Source organism: Crassostrea angulata, chromosome 1, assembly GCF_025612915.1.
Source record: "Crassostrea angulata isolate pt1a10 chromosome 1, ASM2561291v2, whole genome shotgun sequence".
Taxonomy (NCBI): domain Eukaryota; kingdom Metazoa; phylum Mollusca; class Bivalvia; order Ostreida; family Ostreidae; genus Magallana; species Magallana angulata.
Window position 1 is genome coordinate 34,177,396 of NC_069111.1, and position 16,017 is coordinate 34,193,412.

The 16,017-nt window shown below is 34.1% G+C and overlaps 1 protein-coding gene across 8 annotated transcripts in view; it reads right to left on the reverse strand.

Annotated features, from left to right (window-relative positions):
- LOC128166067 (ankyrin repeat and sterile alpha motif domain-containing protein 1B-like) overlaps window positions 1-16,017 on the reverse strand; it is a 61,445-nt gene that overhangs the window by 20,532 nt on the left and 24,896 nt on the right. For 7 of the 8 annotated variants that reach the window (XM_052831023.1, XM_052831015.1, XM_052831006.1 and 4 more), the window contains 2 exons: window positions 1,798-2,051; window positions 312-420 (listed from right to left, as the gene is read on the reverse strand). In XM_052831023.1, the coding sequence (XP_052686983.1) occupies window positions 312-420; window positions 1,798-2,051 (363 nt within the window). Of the gene's footprint in view, window positions 1-311; window positions 421-1,175; window positions 1,267-1,797; window positions 2,052-16,017 lie in introns of all 8 variants that reach the window. The other variant, XM_052831001.1, reaches the window with a different exon arrangement.

Consider the following 16,017-nt stretch of genomic DNA (forward strand, 5'->3'; position numbering starts at 1 on the left):
TGGTAATTGGGGGAGTAGGAAGGGAGGATTAGGTTGGCAGTGGAAGATAGGGGTGGGGGGGGGGGGGGGATTCAATAACCCCAAACCTATTTAGAACTTACTTTTTTTCACTCTTTAGTTATATGTGCTCTAGCTATGTTTTACTAATTTAGAAATCACGAAAACTTCTAAACATGAGTGAAGCTGTGATGCTACTTAAAGTGCTTTATGTTTTATAGACTCTAATCTGAGTGTCGTTCTTATGTCTATGTGTGATAGGATATTGATGACATAACAGGATAAACCAGCTATGAGACATTATGAATACATACACTGTTGCAAACTGTCGGCTAACTTTTTCAGAAAGGCGGGTTCCATTTCTCGCATGAACACTGACTCCCTCGCAATTCCACCCCCAAAAGATGCCATAATGTCCTCAATCTAAAGAACATGCAAGACTACAAGTGCAGAAAGGTCATGCAAATACTGTAAGGAAATAGATATCGTTTCACAGGATATCTGGCGCTTTCAATAAGGAAAAACAAGTCCTGCCGCTTTTAGTAGAATAAATAGGAAGGAAAAAATATAAAAGAAACCTGAAATCCACAAAAAATCTTGTTAATTGAATGGTTAGTCAGCTGAGAAATTAGAAACCAGTCTGGGTTTAGGGGAGATTGGGACCTCGTCCAGTTTTTTGTCTTTAATACTAGTACCTGTTCCTTCGTCTATAATTCTACTCTGCAACCTGAACTGTTGTTATCAGTATATGTTCGGTGTATATATATTCTAGTGTGATGTCAATTACATGTAATATGTACTACATAGAATGTTGAATTTTTTATATATCCATAATAATCGGATTTTGTTTTGAAATTGTTTAAAAGTTTGAGTCACGTGATATTTTGGAAAAAACACTAATTACTGCAGATTTCCTCTTCTGTACTAGAAAGCCTAAAATTATCTGCCTTTTTAAGCAATATAGTATCTGCAAGCTCAGAATGTTCCATGTAAAGAGAAATATATTAGTATGAGAATCAGCAATCACAAAAAGAAATTGGTACTGAAACTGGTAATAGATTTCATTCTGTTCATGCATGGCCTAGAATATGGGCAGATTATTGTGTGAAGATGTGAATAATTCTGAAATTGGTATGGACACACAAGACAATGTGTGCCTTCACAGCATGCTGGTGTACCTCGGTTGAGCATCTGTATTTCAGCCTCAAATGACGGCAGGTCAGTGTACACACCAATGTCTCCTCCAAAACTAGAGACAATATCCGCAATCTAAAGGTCAAAGGTCAAATTAATTTTAATTTCGCGTTTCCAAAATATAATTATCTCATAAGAATATACATTTCATATTACATGTCAAAATATCAAAATGAGGATAAAATACTGCCTCTAAGATAGCTTAAGGTTTAATGTAGTTCTGTTAACCAACTTACTTAAAATATAATATTCCCAATGACAAAGTATTGCCTTTCCTAGCTATCTGACTTCAATCATATTTACATGTATTTATGCAGTATATTGCAGTACCAGGTAATTCATAATGATTTGAACAGGAGCATTGAGAATATTTGTTGTACCCTATAACAGTTGGTTCACAGTACAGTGTGCCATGTTCCTATCAATACAGACCACTTTTTCTACCATCACCTGAATATGTACCTTAAACTCTGATAATATTCAAGTCAAGGTGATAAAAAAGGGCTGAGAAAAACCTGGTTTTATTAGAGGAAGTTTTAAAGCATATTCATAAGTTTTCACTCTAAATTAAAATGAAGCCAGCTCATTTGATATTATGATGCTTACCTTCGCCCATTCCTCATCATCATCTGGTCCATCTTCTTTACCATGTAACCTTGACATTCTTGGATCATGAGATGACATTGCAATTGTGGCCATTTTCTTTTCAAAGCTTTCTTCCTTCATGGGATCCAAGGTCATTGCCAAGGCGCCAGGAAGAGACTTCCTCTTAGAGGACCAGGAATTTCGATGAGCGACATTGTCTGAAATTTGGGTCACTAAGGTCCTTGGTCCACCAATCACAGAGCCCCGATACAGACCTACAATGACCACAAAGACCATCACTGCTTCACTGTAGTGTACACATCATATAATAAAATATAATATGTACATATGGTTTATTGATCAGTATATATTCATCGGTGTCACCAACACCTTTATTTATGCACCCTGCTGTGTGAGCTGTACCCTGAAGGGAAATACTTACTTATATTTATCTAACTTTCTCTAATTAGTCATCCACTCAATTTAGGTATTTTTACTGGTTATTAAATTTGCGTATTAAGAGAAACTCTTGCTCAATAACATATTGCATGATACATTTTCAAAAACACAAGAAAAATTATAAATGTAAACATTTGATTCTGCCACTATTTTCAGGCCCCTTTATTTTCCACAAAAACATTTTAATAAGCATGTACATATATAATAATAATTTTGTTGACTCCCCCACCCCCCTTGAAGCAAGATCTTGCATAACTACTCTTTGCACAGTATCTTAATTTATTTCCTGCTAATACAACAAGCTGAGACTTCCTTCTCTTTTACTTTTTATTTTACCTCTTTCTGTGGGTAAATCAGTAATATCAATGTAAACTTATAAATTGTATTACTTTAAACATCAAAATGTCTTGATAAACATTTTATTACTGTATTGTGTTCATTCAATATATATTGCAAAATTAAACATCCAAAATCACTCTCCTTATAGACAAAATCTGATCAAAAGTTCTCCCCAAAATACAGGACTAGATATGATGACTCCTGAATTGATTGCTAGCATATTGGTTTGATATGAAATTTGAAATACCTGAAATATCAGTTTATCACTGCCAAAATATTTTTTCTAACACTAATGAAAAGCATGTTCAATCTGTAGAAGCCATTATTCTTCCATCCTCAATTAGCACCTACAAATTAGCACTGCTTGAGCCATGGCAGCAGTTAAGTCCCAAGTCAACCATATTTCAATGCCAATATCAAATTCCTTGGAGGAGAGATGCATGCAGATACAAAACATAACCAAAGGTGAATCAATGCACAATGCTCTGCTGCTGATGATAATGGTTTGATGATGATGATGAAGATGACTGTTACATCACTAAGAATTTTAAACTTAAGGAACCCTGCAATGCTGCACTCATTCACGTGTGTGTGAGCATTTTTCTAAAAACCCTTGTTATTGATCATAGTATGCTTGAAGGCAAATGAGTAACTTTATGAAGATGTGTCCTGAGTCTCCATACACGCATCATTTGTACATTATGCAAAGTGCTTTTAAATTTACCAATACATGAAATTTTTGGTTGGTTCTACAATTCGTAAACAAGATATCAAAACCATTTTTCCTAAACCTGCATAAAACAAACAGCAAATCTTCAGGAAATTTAAAAAAAAAGCTGTAAAAACAGCAGCAAATGAGATGTCAAAGTTCTGATGTTAACAACTGGTTCTTTCTCACAAATTGGCCAAGAATTCATGTTTCCTTCTTCTTTTTCACTTCATTACACAAGTTCATTGCTTGTGGGTGCCCACAGAACATCTGACTAATGATCTGTATCCAGTATACCTCACTGTAAACAAGACAAGCCAGATGCTGGCCCATCTTCTTTCTGACTTACTGTACAGCAGTCAACAAATTGTGCAACAAGTAAACATTGACAGGAAATGCTGTCATCAATTACCCAGTACATTGAGCTAATATTACTGCAATTAAAATTCCCTGTTTCAATGAGGTTTTAAAAAAGTGCTGTTTATTAAATACCCGGGTAATTAATAATATTATCTGAATTGAATTGCATGAAAACATTATGAGTTATGACACTAACTTAAGTTGAGCAAAAATCCCTTTCAATATGACCATGAAACTACTGCCAACATAATGAATCTTCGAACATCGTGATCACAGAAGATATGAGCTTGACCACTGGAACTATATATACACTCATCATGAACAGGTCAGAACCTATATACCGGTAATCATCACTGATAAGATCTACCTGTTTCTAAGTACTTAATGAGCTACACTCTTCATGACTACATATACCCTTTTATTGCAACTTAATCCATGCCTTGAATTAAACCAATGAAAAAAAAATCTTATTATCATTTGTACTGGTAATACATGGTTGATAGCCATAATAAACCAGATTTGAATTACTGTGTAATTTAGGCAAATATTTATATTATGCAAACAAGCAACGAACTCTCCATGTGAATTATCCAAATTGATTATGTACACTTTGTTTTTCTTACTGTTTATTTAATATGTATATGTTCATATGTATAACCTATGAGACATTTGTCTCTTGGAATAAAGAACTTGAACTTGAATTCTAGAGTTTCAATTTCATCATGACGTTAATGTACCTGTAATGAAACCTAATGATGATGACTTAATAAGATGTCCTTTGATTGAGTTATTAATAAGATCCAAAAAAAATAAATAGAAGTTCGATCCACTGATGACATAAAATATACTAATTCAATACACTGTACTACACAAAATAACTTTTTCAAAAGCATTCCAATATGTTGAACATATAATAAAAAATTTAAACCATCTGATTACAGTGGATTGTTGCAGAAAGAATTCCTGAACCATGAATGTTCAAGACTCAATCTGAAGTATCTAAAAATACAAAACATACCTGGCTGATACCAAATCCGCATTATTACACAATTTTCAAAAAACAGACACAATAAATTTTTTAAAACAATCTAAATCTGAGCGGGATCGCTGTTGTGCAACTCCCGCCAAGCCTCTGCTGGCTGCTGATTCAATCACCCATCTGACTCTGATTATGATGGGGGAGTGTAAGTCCTTGATTCCCGCTCATATGTGAAAAAACATTTGGCAATGTACAATTTACATAACTTTACTTGAAGAAGCCCAAGGAGTGCTGCCATATCAACCTCTATCATTTGTAATACACTTTTCTTAGTGTTGAATTTGGGATAGGTAGTAAGGTTTATTTAGCTCGACTAGATATTACATCAAATTTTTAAGTCATAATGTTAAAAATATATCAATTGCTACTCTCTGTTTTCATGCTGACTTGTCAAAAATTTAAATATATTACAATGATAGAATATAACAAAATAATATGTTATGGGGTTACATAATTGTTGATCATTCTACACAAAGTTCGATGTTACTGGTAATTTTTGTAACAAAACAGCAACAATGTTCTCGAATGTCAATAACAATTGTTGACATCTTAGCTAGATGTCTGTATCATTGATCCAGAATTCTAACAATATACCATATGACTAACCATAACAATATAACCTCATCCACCTTAAATTTTCAAATTAGATGGATTATAAATGATATCTCATAGAACACCTAAATGTCACTCCATGGATATCATACCAGGTTCATTTGGAAACTCTATGACTTATTTAGAAACTATGATGGCAAAGAGAACTAAAACTTAAGTCACCTTGACCTCACAATATCATGCTTTTGTGATTTCTAGAATGTTGGAATTCATCCAAACATATTAGTTATTGAATCATATTCATAGTAAAACCACTTGTTGAAACCTCTGGAATACAATACACTCAAGGTCATTTTCAAAATCAATTTTAGCTGACGTTGATATATCTTGACCAGTTTAATGGCCACTTGACATTCCTGACAATAGCTATATCAGGCTAGTTTAGAACGTGCAAGCAGAGCTTCCCAAGACCTCTGTTTAGTTTTCTAGCTGACTCATAATTCTTATACAGGTGCATTCCAAAGGGCCATAACTCATACTGAACCTGCCTGTGTGGGATATTACTGCTGTCTCCATACATTATCCCGATACTTGCACCTAGTAATGCATCATATAGAACTCTCAGGAAGTGGTTTCCTGCCGTTTGCAATATGTGCAATATGGATTATTTCAGACGCTGAAGATATATCTATAAGTACGTAGCACATGCCACTAAAATCTCAAGAATTCTTTAATATTGTATTTCAATTGTTTGAAAGCACTGATCATGAATCAATCAATTTTACTCCCTATCAGTTTTTGGCAAAGTTTTTTGACTGTGATCTTTACTTATTCATGGAGGAATTAAAACCTTATGCCACACCACAACCAGAAATTCTAGAACCTGTATGATCTGCAAATGCTCCAGTGCTAGCAGACTCTCAAGCCAAACACAACCAACCAAAACAGAATTGAAAGAAAAAAATTGATATCAGACTAAGAATCCTGCATGGTGGAAGACATCTTCTATGAGGATCAAACACTCAAATAACCACCTCACCTTACGCTCACAGAATAAAGCTGTAAAATAGTCTATGGTTGAAAATTCGGCTAAATGACTTAAAGTGTTCAGAGTATTGAAAGTGTGAGTTTTTGGTTAAAAAACACATTTGAAGTGTTAAACTGCTTATTCTGAAGCCATTACCCTTTGCATCCAAATGCTATACCTCAGTGCCAACACAACATAAAGTGTTGATTATGCAATATCTCAAGAAGTTGTACAGCTTTGCACCACCTTTATCGATAATAAAAATTAAACTTCTTACGTACACATTACATATATTGGAAAAATGAATACCTTTGGGTTACAAATGCTTACTTTTCAATGAAAAGACTGACAAAATACTCATTTATAAGAGGAACATAAGTTTAAAAAATTGCTTTGAGACTGCATTTATCTTTGCCAACAAATGTGTGATTCTCCTTCTCTTCAAATGAAAGATCAAATTTCCAATATAACTCCCTCACTATAACTCCTCTGTATCTGATAAACTAAACACACCAGCCTCTGAAACAAAGCACTTTTATCAAGTGCAAAATACCTTGCTTTCAATTTATCACAGCACAAATTACAGGGAGCAGACGGGAGCCAATGAAGGCTATCAAAGCTGTGTACAGATCTGTTTTTCTCCATGATCATCACTGAAAATTCCTCCGATAAGCTAGCTAATTTGACAAAATTCTCCGAAACAGACAACAGCTGTGTCAAAATTACTACCACAGCACTGACATTACAGCTTGATCGCAAAAAATACCATATGCAATAGACTGCCAAAAAAAACCTGTGGGAAAATTTGGAAATGGGTCATTTTCGTTACTCCCTAGCACCACAGTATAATCTTGTTTACTATAGCTATGATTGATATGTAAGTGCATCATTGTTTGGTGCCTGGAATAACAGCATTTTATGCTTCACTTCTCCCCAGGAACTAAGACATTATTGCCTCCCAAGACACTATCATGTCAGCCAGCATTTGATACATTGCCTATGATCTGCAGGTAAATCTGACTTCCCTGGAATTCACGCCAGAATTCTTTTGCTCCTCATTTCTGCTTCCAGCTTGACTCCTAGCTTCTTGTCAAGATAAAGCATGCCCATAGACAATAGAATAAGCATCTGGCGCAACTTTCTGTGTATGTTGATAATGAAGGGTAACCTTTTTTGGAAGTGATAGAGAATTAGGTTTATTAATCCTTTCTATTAATTTATAATGAATGAATATCTAGATGTTACAATGGTGATATATACATCCAATACTAGTACATAAAGTTAGTACTAATATTACCGTACTTAAAGAAAATAAATAATAATATCTCAATGTATCAAGAATTCATCCAATTTTACCCATCAAAGCAGCATGATTCACCTTAAACCTAATGTTCTATAGAATCAATAAAATATCAATACAATATCTGTCTGTTTTCAAACTACCGGTAAGCTAATGTATCATAATTCATGAAAATGATGGGGAATTCCCAAAGGATTTTTACTTTCTACTGTACATTCATTTAACATATAAACTATAATGGAAGACAATAAGCCTAGTGTAAAAACTTTATAAAAATTCCACTTACCAACAAAATGTCTTTTATATTACTTATAATGGTCAGTCCATCAAATGTACTTTATGAACCAATAAAAGCACACAGATTAAATTTACCCATAAACTAGTCGTTTACTGTACATGTACTTCCCATTCAAGAGAAGAGCTTTTTACTGTTGTAAAACACTACATAATTTGCAATCTATACATCTGCAAGTGACTTCCTGTAGTGAATAACACAATCTATATGGAGAAGCAGCTCGCTGATGATATAGCTGTGGTAAGTGACATCTCCGCATATTGTCTCCACCCTTGTAAAACATCACGTAATTTTATGCATCACTCCATTTCGCATCCTTTTGTACAGCAATTGTTACAAAATTACACCGTTGAACCAGTACTGAAATCATTCAAATATAAATTCGTTTCCTTCCCGACAGGGATATCTTAATTGCCCTTTCCGATAATGAGGAAGTAAATAAAAAAAAAGAGTGTAAATACCAGTACTTTATGAAACTCACAAATGCTGCAAAATCACTTGAAACACTAAAAGAACATTCTACATTACATATCTCTTTTTCAGAATTAGTAAAGAATTACCTCCCACTACAAAACTATCCTCAAGTTACTCAACAAAGATAAGGACGGACATAGAACATGTACTAGGTTCGCAAAGTTCCCCTTCTCTGCAAACTTTAAGTGTCCATGCAATCCCTTTATTTCAATTTTTTATTTTTACATCTGCAAAAATGCTTCCTTATATGAATTTAAAGAATTGCGAAAACGTTCAATTCTGTGTTAACATTTTCATGACGTCACATTGATTATCGCACACGCATATCAATTGGATTATTGTAAACAAAAAAACACGGTAATGTTTACAATTCTGAACGCTTTTCCTTTTACAACTGTAAATATAAGTAATAAACAGCCATGTTAAAAAGTTCATCAGGAAATGAACTTCGTTGGTACATGATCAAATCTTCTGAGAAGCCCTTTGGGCCTCGCAGGATTTGATCACATGACAAACCAAGTTCATATCCTGGAGAACTTTTTCAATTGCTGTTTATTTTTTAAATATACAGGCACGATATTATGAAATTGCTTGACCTAAAAAATGTATTAAAGCTGGAAGAATGTATGTCCTAATTTGTTTATATTGGTATTGCATTCATTCTGTTGGGCTTACTGAATTGAATTACTAAAATATTAAGCTAGCTGCCAAATGTATCATATTTTGAGGGACAGGAAATCTTTTATAAATCATAAATTCTTTTTTTCTTTCCATGCAGACACATATCAAAATTATCCAGTGAATTTACATAAAACCATTGAAAGATCAAAGAAAAATAAAACAATGAGCAACTCAAGCTTTCGTTGCAACATCAAACTGGAATTATAATAGACTTACACACCTGATGTTTTAAACAGAGAGAGAAAATCTTCACAAATAATAATAAGAGATTGGATGGCTCCATGTTCTTCAGACACTTGTACATGCGGAGATAGAAAAAAATGAATTCCGGGAGGTGTGCTTGCTGTCTGGATAATCAAACGCGAATCAGATAACCTAATGTGTCTGCCGTTTTCATTAAAGCTCCCTCTGTACATATGTAATCTAAGGAAAAACTAGGGGCCACAGATTTTGATTGCAATAAAACACATCTCCCTCCTTTCACATTCCAACACCAGAACCATGGATTCCAATAGGTTGGTGCCTGAAGAAGTCAACCATGTGCCAAAAAGTGGAAAGAGGAATGTCCTTAGCAAGGAACCGATGGATTCTGAGTTTTAATTCATACCCCCACACCCCATTATCTTTGGATTTTTTACCTTGAGTGATTAGGTATCAGGTGAAACAAACTCGTACTCGATGAAGATAAACACCATTTTCACGCAATTAAAGCTTTCTCTGTTTCAGAAAAAAAAATATTTCTGTAAATCTAGCAGCTGGTGGTTTTGATTAAATTTATATGTCAAGGAACTCATCCATAGCAGGAACATAGAAACAATTAGATGGTCAATTAAATGTCGCCAACCATAATATTTGTTGTTACATAGCAAGCTTTAACCATTTATTGACATGTGCTTCTTCCTTTCACTAAAATTACTTATAAGAGGGACATCTCGATAAACATAAGCCATTTACACTAATCACATACACACAGATATGTACGCAATCCTGTCAAGTAAGTAATAAGACCATTATCAAATTAACACAGATACGTGGATAATCACATAAAAATAAGTTTAGAGCTTCAGAATAAAATGTTGACATGGAAAGAATGTTGATGTATCAGTACGCTACATATATATACTACGGGACTGATATAAAGAGATCTTGGTATGAGAGCAGACTACAGGGAAATCTGATAGAGATCTTAGCATGCTTATAGAAACATCTCAAAGCCTGAACATCATTCTGTGTGTTGTTTCAAGCACAGGAAAAAGTTTTCCTCCCACCAATGCCTGCATTCTATCTGGGTTTTTGTCCATTATAGAGCTATCAAAAATGATAAAAAATGTTCGGTATCTGGCAAAAACTGGCCTGATGCTGACATTAAAAGGCTATTATATAGATTTATTGTGCATACATAGGATAGTTTTCTGTATGAATAAAATCAAAACTGACTCTCCCCTTTCTGACGAAAGCCTGAAAAATCAATCTAATCTTTATAGAGATCACATATAAAATATTTGATGGATTAAATATACAGCATCCCATAATTACCTCTTTACTGTAAATCAATAAATTCCTTCCAAAAATGTTTGAATGGTCTGCACTCACACAAAAAAACCCAGAAAAGTTCCCAGATAAATCCCAATAGTTAAAATAGGGTCTCTTTCCTGGTTCACAGAGACAAAATGTTTACTCCTAAATGATTAGGCTCACCTAATAAATAAAAGGATGCCGACACAGAAACAAACACTGAGACAACCCTGATTAAATCAAGGAAAGTAAACCGCGCCAATCAGCCTGCAGTCAAAATAATGAATGGGGCAGCTACAGCACAGCATACATCTCCTATCCTTCTCTCCCTCTCTCTTCCTCTCTCATGTTGTTAATGCTGAAATATCCGGTGGGGGGAAACTCAGGAAAGAAGAGTTGACCTCATCGAACACAAATAGGAAGTCGGTGCCCGTCAATTGAAAGTCACTATCTGTGATTCAATGCACCAAAAACACAATATTTTCCTTTCATTGTGTCTATAATCCTTGCACAACAATTGACAAATGATTTTGCTTTGTTCAGCCTAACTGGGATGTTTTGGTGTTTGTGGATGGCTATAACTCCCTGCGTACTGGGACTATTATAATCACTGTTCTTACATCACCCGCTATTACACACTATTCAGGATAAGGCTCATATAACCAGGAATCATTACCAGCCATTACTTCCTGTGGCCAAGATACACACTCAGTCCATTGACGTTTATCTATGTGTGTGTAATGATATTGTATAACTTTAATGTTTATATCTAAATGCCCCCCCCCCCCCCATTGAATTACAGCTTAATGCAATGCTCTCTGGTTGTCTACTTTCATTTTTATAACATTTTTATAAAAATTATGTAACATGCTTGAGGTACTTCATATTTGTAAAACTCTGATGCACAAAATCCTCTTTATATTACCGAGAAAATTAAATAAAATGGTTTCTCCCATTTCCATTCGATATCAGAATATACATTTAGTTGCTCAAGTTTAATTTGACTTTCTAGTACATGTATCATATTACTTGTGACTAAGGACTGAGTCCTGCAGTGCCTTTTTTATTTTTAACTTGATAAACTGTAATTCCATATAGTCAGCTTAAAAGATTAACACAAAAAACTAAATATTTTAAGCTGAACTGTAAAGTAGTCCGAGTATCGCACTACGTCATAATACGGATTTTACAATATTGGTTCGACTTTTACAAAGCGTTTTTGATACCCGGTATTGATTTTGCTCTACATCGCTGTTGTAAACAATGGCAATAATAAGCAATTACAACGGTAATATATGTATTCTATGAGAGATAGAAATGATTAATGTTGAGAAACTCGATTCTGTTATAGTAAAATGAAAAACGAAGTTTCTGATTAACCAGGCTTTCAGGTATGCTTATATCTTCTTTGTTTTGACCCCCCCCCCCCCCCGAATTTTTCTTTTTCTTTTACTAAAATCGGCCGTTTAAATTTAGAGACAGAAGCTATTTCGAATTTAATCAATCGTCAATTAATAAATGTTTAAATGATATCTAACATTGTTGACAGATCTAGGCAGAAAACTGTAGCAAAATGTGATTTTTACGGATTTTTTCGTCAGGGTCTACTTAGTTTAGAGCTTATAGCGTGAAAAGTAATCCGTCAACATATAATTTATTTTACCAAATCTTTTTTTTAAGATGTCAATCTATAGAATAAACACCATGAATTTAAGTTTGAGTCCATAAAATAGTAGAAAAATTACCAAACGCGATACTAGCATTGCATTTTTTGTATTCTATTTTGATACATCAGGTCCATAAAGCGAACTTACATACAAAAATTTGCGCAAAATTATTGATGAGATATGGCTTAAATAAATATTTATACTCTATTTTGTATGTTCAGTTCTAATTTTCGCAAAATTGGTAATTATTTTTAGGAAAAACGGACGTCTGGCAAATTTCATAATTGTCAATAATTTTCGCAAGGGGGTACACCCGTCTGAGAGGTGATAACAAACAAACTAGCATGTAAACATACATATTTTCTTTTGTATATGTATTGCTAGAATGTATATTTATCATTTAAAGCTAAGCTTTTAAAGATTGAGCCCATTTAGTGCCGAGTATAGGACTACCTTAAGTGCATTCTGGCCTCCTTTTAGTGCATAATCATACCAAATGTACCAATTAATTACATCAATTACTTTCATTTATAAGATCTAATAAAATGGCAAAAATTAATATTAATTGGTTAGTTGACATGTGTGAGCCATCATTCTGCAGCATGCAACATTTAATGATCAACAAATCAGTAATTGTAAAAAAAAAAAAAAAAATTAATTTATAAATTTTTCATAGAAAAATGAAAGGTCAATCACTTATTATATACAGTACACAAGCAGACAATTTAATATGGTATAAGCTACAGTCATGTACATATTTTACATTTTGTATATTCATTCAATGTTGACAAATTAATTTGTTGCATTAAGAGTGATTTCCCTATATACTTAAAGGATTTAATTCATGATGCTAAAATATATATACATGTCCTTAAACTGGCCCATAAATAACCCCCAAATTGGAAGTTTTTGTGTATATCACTTGTGTTTAATTTTTCTAATTTTGTAACTTTTATGTTTGAAGTGGGGCGTACTTGCCAGGAATGGCACTAATACTTCTATTGTAAGAAGAAAATGTAGGTCAAGGTCTCTTCCTCTACACGCTTTCGATAACCTCGCAGTATATATATTACATTATGATGGCTTAACAAGGTCAACAATATATTCAATTATCCTACAATTTATTGACATAATTTATTTGCATCCTGAAAATGTGAAAAAAATCAATAAATGCAGAGAAAAGTTTAATAAAAAGATGTTAAAGAAAAATATCAGGAATATAAATGAAAAACATCTTTTCTAAAACAGCAGAAGCAAAATGGACAAAATTTCAAAACTCAAAACCAACCAAACAGCAGTTTGTCCTATCCTGTGTAATGTTTCTGGAGGCCAAACTCCATCATAATACTACTGATCATCAGCCAACATTCGCTATGTAAACGACAGCCTCTCCCACCTTACCTACAGGCTGCAATCATTAACTTCACACGGATTATACTTCCCTTTATCCCAACTCTTCTAATCCTTCAAGCTGGCCTGCACATAAATAACAGGGGAGTCTTTCAGCAGTGTTCATTGATATTGCTACAGTTCACACCTGCTCTATAAGATCTGTCAATGCATTCACTGTCTACCACTCACTGAAGACAACCATTCCTCTCTCTCTCTTCTCACTTTCAGACAACCACCCCATAATGACTGCAGCACACTCATTAAAATTTGATGTCTTTGTAATTACATCCTTTTGTTCACCACAAATATAATTGACTGCAACCAACTTAGAAAACTTCAACACCTACCCAGGTATGACCAGCACAACTTGATGTCTATTGAGTAAAATTAAGCCAGCTGTTTTAAAATATTGGGTGTCTATATCATTAAAAGTATCTTACATGTGCTCTCTGTTGATCAGCGAGGACTTGAAGACTTGCAGCTCCAGTTATTTCCCAATTTCACTTTCCAATTTAAAACATGTACATGTATCAATCAACAATTGCAGACCTTTGCTTCCTATAGTGTTACTGCATGCTTCTTTGTTGCAATCTACCGGTACTTAAATCAGCACTGTGATGTCACAATACACACTGTAAGTACTCCAACTACACAAGTCCTGCAACAACCACTGAACACAATCTTCACAAAGACTTCAATCAGCAATACACCACTAGAGGGCACTCCACTGATCTAATCCTCCAAAACAACAATGTAGGACACTTGTTCTATCTGTCTGGTGACTTATCTCACTATTGACTCCACTCTTTGTTAAAGACCCCCTATAACAAATACAAATCACTACAGACCACTGTTACTACTAACACTTCAACGGTCAGTCGACTCACAATGGCTCTCCCCCCTCATTAAATGGCCAGGCAATCACAAATCAGTTAATCAGGCTCAAGAACTCCAGGGATTTGTAGGAAGGAAGACTTTTACTAATTTTCTACATTCTAATGTCTAGCCACATTTCCTGGGTTTGATCACTTGAAGAAAAGAAGACAGCTTGTACCTTGCACTTGCTCAAAGATTTCACAGTATATCGCCAATCAAAATATATATACACAAAATCATGCATGCAGCTACCACACGTGTACTCAAAAAGATTTACAAGCTCAGAATGACTTAGCAAAAATCACGAACACAAGTATTAGTAATTCACACATTGTAATGAGTAGCATATTTTGGAATCTGAATTTTTTTTTTTAAATGTTCAATACCCACAGGATTTACACATACAATTCAATTGTCAAATGTTGAAGTTAAGTCACTTTACCAGCAAAGCAAACAGAAATGAATTCATTAACTCAAACAACCATGTCTGGATATTCTCTTGATACTTCACAAATTTCATATTATCTTCCCTTGGAAGAATTGGAGTTCTGTTATCAAATATTAATTTCAATAAAGCCAAATTGCTGTACCTAATCTAAACTGAAATCAATCTATTGCAGGCACAAACTTCTGCATTAATTTACAAAAGATATAATGCAGTCTATTTGTCTAAACAAATGAAACGGTGCAAAACGAAAACAAACCATTACTGGTAAAACACTGAATCATTAATTGCATCAAATATTAAATTTACCATTTTTGTGACTCCATTAAGATCCTGCTCATTTTGCATTGCAAATTCAAGAGAAACTCTGTTTTAATTTTGATAATAAGACATTCAGCATCGGACCAATGCAGTCACACAGCTTTTGTTCAGGTTTAAATTCTGAGTACACTGATATTATGTATCAATTGTTCAAAATTCCACTCGGCAAATTGAATGCCTTTGTCAGCTAGAACTCAATTTCACATGTAATTATTCATTCGACCTTACCTCGTACAGTCCCTGCCACACCACAGTAAATGCAATCAATTCCACAATTTTGTAAAACTCGTTTCCCATTTGATACATAGACACACTATTTACTTTCAATTCCCCCTTTGAAAGCATTCATTACTTTCGATGATTTTCAATGCAGGGAATTGTGTCAGGGCATCTAAACTCACTGAATGAGCTTTATTCAGAGCGACTTTATACCCTAGTCATAACATTCCCCTCACTGATTCCCTACACATATCAAGTGCCCTTCTGTTTACATTTACAAGTTCTTTAAAATCTCTTCAAAGGACATTAATACCCTAATTGGATTATGCTGGATTATTACTCCGTTTGACACCTGTCTGAAGCTAAATGATTTCGTCTGAATGCTATGCATTATTAAATTAATTAATGCAATGTTTTTTGAATCTATATCTGTTATAATCTGTACACATCCCATGAAATCTTAGGAATCTCAGCAATTTTTTTCCCTCACCCGAGATAGTTTATTCTACATAACCTAGAAGTGGTACATTTAGTAATAAGAATGAACAGAGCCTGTTTAAAAGAAAGTTTA